The sequence below is a fragment of the Rutilus rutilus genome (assembly GCF_951802725.1).
Source record: "Rutilus rutilus genome assembly, chromosome: 21".
Classification (NCBI taxonomy): domain Eukaryota; kingdom Metazoa; phylum Chordata; class Actinopteri; order Cypriniformes; family Leuciscidae; genus Rutilus; species Rutilus rutilus.
This window is the reverse complement of record NC_140226.1, coordinates 33,296,826-33,301,825: the sequence shown is the minus strand read 5'-3', so window position 1 is coordinate 33,301,825 and position 5,000 is coordinate 33,296,826. Positions and strand designations below refer to the sequence as shown.

General features: G+C 36.2%; 1 protein-coding gene across 4 annotated transcripts in view; it reads right to left on the bottom strand.

The window, feature by feature from the left end:
- Positions 1-5,000, bottom strand: part of plcb2 (phospholipase C, beta 2) — a 48,578-nt gene that overhangs the window by 37,876 nt on the left and 5,702 nt on the right. For 2 of the 4 annotated variants that reach the window (XM_084393169.1, XM_084393170.1), the window contains exons 1-3: positions 2,432-2,650; positions 2,081-2,158; positions 343-411 (exon numbers count right to left, since the gene is read on the bottom strand). In XM_084393169.1, the coding sequence (XP_084249295.1) occupies positions 343-411; positions 2,081-2,158; positions 2,432-2,515 (231 nt within the window). In that variant the 5' untranslated portion in view covers positions 2,516-2,650. Of the gene's footprint in view, positions 1-342; positions 412-2,080; positions 2,250-2,431; positions 2,651-5,000 lie in introns of those variants that run through there. The other 2 variants (XM_084393171.1, XM_084393172.1) reach the window with 2 other exon arrangements.

The following is a 5,000-nucleotide window of genomic DNA, read 5'->3' as shown; positions in this document are numbered from 1 at the left end:
AATATTCTGCTTACATTTCTAATAGTGTTTTAAAATATGCGTGTCCTCGATTTGGATGAAAGCATTTCTAAATGCAGAAAAGTAACTGTGAGGAGAAGGATGATCAGTATTTTCATATTTTAATGCTCTAGTTCTTTGTGATCTGGAGATTGAGTTATGATTGCTGTGTGAGTGTGTGGTTCCGGCATGAACGCTGAACGCTGCTGTTTGCAAGGCAAATTCACACAAATACTCAAAAGCAACAATGATGTCGAACACGGACTCTCCGTCTGAAGGCCAGGTCTGTCCAGTCACGAGTTATGCAACAAAACACGCATTACATAACGTGGACACGGCACATACTTTCGGGACTTTGGCATATTTTCCTGCTCTCGTGTCCCTGATGGTGGAGACATCCAAAAACTCCGTTTCCTGCGGGACAGAAACACACAGGAAATGACATCACAGGTCAGGATCAGAGCAATAACATGAATTTCTGAAGCTCAAACTACACTATACAAATTACATGATCAATAAGTTATGACAACATATGGTTTTACATTGCATTAACTCATCAAAATAAGTTAAGCAATTTCAACTTTTGTTTTAGAAGTCATTAAGTCAGTTTAATGTAATTTAAGTTGAAATTACTTAAACATCCATGTTGATTGTACTTAAAAAAAAAAAAAAAATGAAGGAAGCACTTTTTTTTTTACAGTGTAGCGTAATGTTCGCAACGCCAAGGTCAAGGGTTCGATTCCAAAATAATGCATGAAATTATCAAATGTACAGATAAATGATACTAAAATAAAATGCCAATCATTATGTGATTTATGGCCGGGATGTGTATTGTCCTAGCATGTTTAAAAAAAAAAAGGTTAATAGTGATTATATAAACCCAAGTGAACTGAACCGTCATCTACACAGTGAAGCTGATGTTTATGTGAACCATGTGTTTGCATGTACATTATAACACAATATGCAGTCAGATCAGATCTCAGATCAGGTTTATATCCGGCAGTCCTGAATGTTTCTCAGCTGAGAGAGATCTGACACACTGCAAACCTTCATCACACACACACACACACACACACACACACACACACACACACACACACACACACAGAGGAAAGATGCTCGGAGGCCTGCGTCTCTAATGAATATTATCAAGGTCATGGGTTTGATTCCCAGAGGATTCATGAAACAATCAAACACAGCTTCACTGCACTGTAAGATAAAAGCATCTGCCAAATGCATTAAATATAAAAATCTGTAATGCATAAACAATAGGTTTTCAACATACCATTAAATGAACATTATTGTACAATAATTGCAAACAAGACCTTACAAATCACATGCTGTTGTCTACAGTGTTGTTATTGTTGACTAAAACTAAATCTATTAAAAATAATTTTTGTTGTAATAAAGATGAAATAATATTAGACGAAACACTTGAACTTAATATGATAATTGTTGCCTTGCCAAATAACCGAAATAAAACATGTATAGTTGAAGTACTAAAACTACTAAAACTGAAAACAAAATAAGCTTAAATAATTGAACAATTGAAAAAATTCTGTTAAATAAAAATGTTTTTTTTAAAATGTCATAAAAATGACAAAAACTATAAACTATAATCTGGTGTAAAGTAAATTTTTTTTACCTCATTTATTTAGAGTTAGAGTTATACTTTATTGTCCTTTAACACTGAAATTCTTCTCTTCGACTAGTAATTTACATGATGACTCGTTTTAACACTGTACGCCGATAATACTGTGGTTTTTGGACATTTACCATAGTAGTATGACTGTGCTCTTTGAAGAATCATGTAAATACTGCGGTAAATGAATATGACAATCATTCAGTATCATGGTATATGTCAAAATACTGTGGTATTACAACCACAGTGGGACTTCAGGTAAATGATTTAGAAGAAGAATAAAAAGTAAAAACATGTAAGAGAAAGATCTCTGAAATGCATAAAGAATAGGTGAAATATTGTCAAATTGAACATTTAGATTTTTAGATGTGTGTCCGCCTGACAAAAAAGGCCCTACTGAATAGAATCACTGCACAATAAACTCATGTTGCTATATCTGACCTTGCTCTGATTGGTCCAGTACAGGTAAAATCCCTTGGGATCCATCTTCATGGTGACCGGTGTGGTTTTCTTGGAGTCCTGTCAAGAGATTTAAGTGTGAAACGATGCTTCTGTTCGATTCTCAAGCTTCAAATGAAGGCTTGTGACGAATATAAAAATCAACAAACGGACCATAAACGTATATAAAAGAGACCAGTTTTCATTAAAGACTGACAAATATTCCCCCCAAAAAATCACTAACGTCACATAATAATTTGGCCTTTTCAGAAGACATCAGATCATTATCAGATTCAGGACCAAAAAGCACCTGTTGTGAGTCTTTTGGTCCAAAACATGATCATGTTGACTTACTTCTTTCCATTTTGTGAACCTGTCTCCCTTCACGAGATACTCTTTGACGTCAGGTTCCTGTAGCGTGGGACGGGTGCGAATCATTTTGGTCTAACGCTTCAACTCATTGTCCCCAGTTAGAATGAGGAGTTTGGGAAAACTCACTGGAACGAGCCGGTAGGACGTCCAGCCTTCCATATGCATTGCAAATGAGTGTGAAGAGCGTCCCGGACCCACCCAGCTCAGGGTTACCGGCGCTCCGCACACACACACACACACACACACACACACACACACAACAGAGTCGCAGAGATTTGTCTAAGTCTACATTTAAGATGTATGCATTTTTAATTGCATATAAAAAATTTTCATCCGTTTGGATTATTTGTCTGTCATACATGAATGGAAGTTTCTGCACTCAACAAAAATCATGGCAGTTTATTAGTAGCTATTTGCATAAATTTGGTTTTATTTAAAAACTTTTTTTTTTTAAATGCATTTTTTAAGAATCAGTATAAATCTGTTCATTGTGAAAACAAGTACATTTAATTAGTTAAAAAGTATCAGTATCTCAGACTCGCTGTGAACAAACTGGATTTATTGATGATAAATATATAGTATAATACTAGATATATATGCATTCATTCATTCATTCATTATATAATGGTTAACTAAAACTAAAATAATTTTTGTTACTTGAAATAAAGTAAACATTAAATTAAATTAAATAACTCTGGTTATTGTGTATTTAAAACACATTTAGTTGCAGAAGTCGTACCTGTTTCATGTGACAAATATGCATCCCATTAAATGTGTTTGTTTGTAAAATGAGTGGAAATTTTACATGCAATTCAAATATATAAATCTTCCTATATATTAACCCAGCTAACAAAAATATGTTCTAAGAACGTTTTGCAAACGTTCCCATTAAGTTGTGAAAACGTTTCTAAATGTTCTCTGAACGATCAAAACGTTTTTTAAAATATATTTTAACAACTTTTTCTGTTGGTTATGCGAACGTTGCGGGAACATTCCATTTGATCATTCTTCACACATTATAGAACGTTACTTTTAAACGATCTCTGAACATTCCGAAACCAGTAGAAACATTTAAAAACAGACAAACGTGCAACTAAAACGTTTCAGAAGAACATCCCATGAATGATGTATAAATAATGTTTTTGTGCTAATGTTCTGAGAAAGACCAGATAACTTTAAACAAACGTTCTATTAATGTTACTGGAAGAACATAACTTTATCTGATTGGTTATTAACCGATCATAATGACAAGGACCAAGTGCTTGACAATATTAATGATGTAAAATTAGATTATGTATATATTCTCATCGCTGTGATTGATGGGTCTCTGTAAGGTGCGGCACACACACACCACACACACACACACACACACACACACACACACACACACGTGTCATGATCATGTTCGTGTCGTTTGGCTAATAGTCAAATATGAGCCTGTCCGGCGCTGACACATGTAAATCATCACATTAACATGAGGCTGTTTCCTAAACTACAGTGTGTGTGTACAGTCACTTCAGTTCACAGTGCACGAGAAGGATCAGCTAAACACTATATTGAAAAGGAGATGTGTAAATAAATATCATTCCATGTTAGTGACGGTGTGTCAGTGTCTACGATCTCCAATATCTCACAGAAACTATTTCACACACAAACTTATTTGTCTAGCTAAATATGGAGATTATATAGACTTACATATGTGTGTGTGTGTGTGTGTGTGTGTGTGTGTGTCTGTCTGTGAGTGTCTGTGTGTGTGTGTGTGTGTGTGTGTGTGTGTGTGTCTGTCTGTGAGTGTCTGTGTGTGTGTGTGTGTGTGTGTGTGTGTGTGTGTGTGTGTGTGTGTGTGTGTGTGTGTGTCTGTCTGTGAGTGTCTGTGTGTGTGTGTGTGTGTGTGTGTGTGGCTTGGTAAATCCTACATTACGGTGACAAAATGTTCCCACAAAGAGGCAAAATCCCAAATCCTTTGGGGACATTTTTCGGTCCCCATGAGGAAAACAGTAAATGTATAAATGCAGAAAGCTTTGTGTTATGGGTAGGTTTAGGTTTAGGGTGTGTGTGTGTGTGTGTGATGGATAGGTTTAGGTTTAGGGTGTGTATGTGTGTGTGATGGATAGGTATAGGGCTAGGGTTAGTGTGTGTGTGTGTGTGTGATGGATAGGTTTAGGGGTCAGGTTAGTGTGTGTGTGTGTGTGTGTGTGTGTGTGTGTGTGTGTGTGTGTGTGTGATGGGTATGTTTAGGGGTCGGGTTAGTGTGTGTGTGTGATGGGTATGTTTAGGGGTCGGGTTAGTGTGTGTGTGTGTGTGTGTGTGTGTGTGTTCACTTCTGAGGAGAAATTTGTCCTTAAACTATAGCAAGTATTCTTCATTTATGTGTTATTTACATTTTAATAACTCAATTCTACGGACAGGGAAGGTTGTAGCTATGCACACACACACACACACACACACACACACACACACACACACACACACACACACACACACACACACACTCCAATATATACAATTTGTCATGCAGAGCTAACTGGAAAAATGTTAATCAGTTACTGAT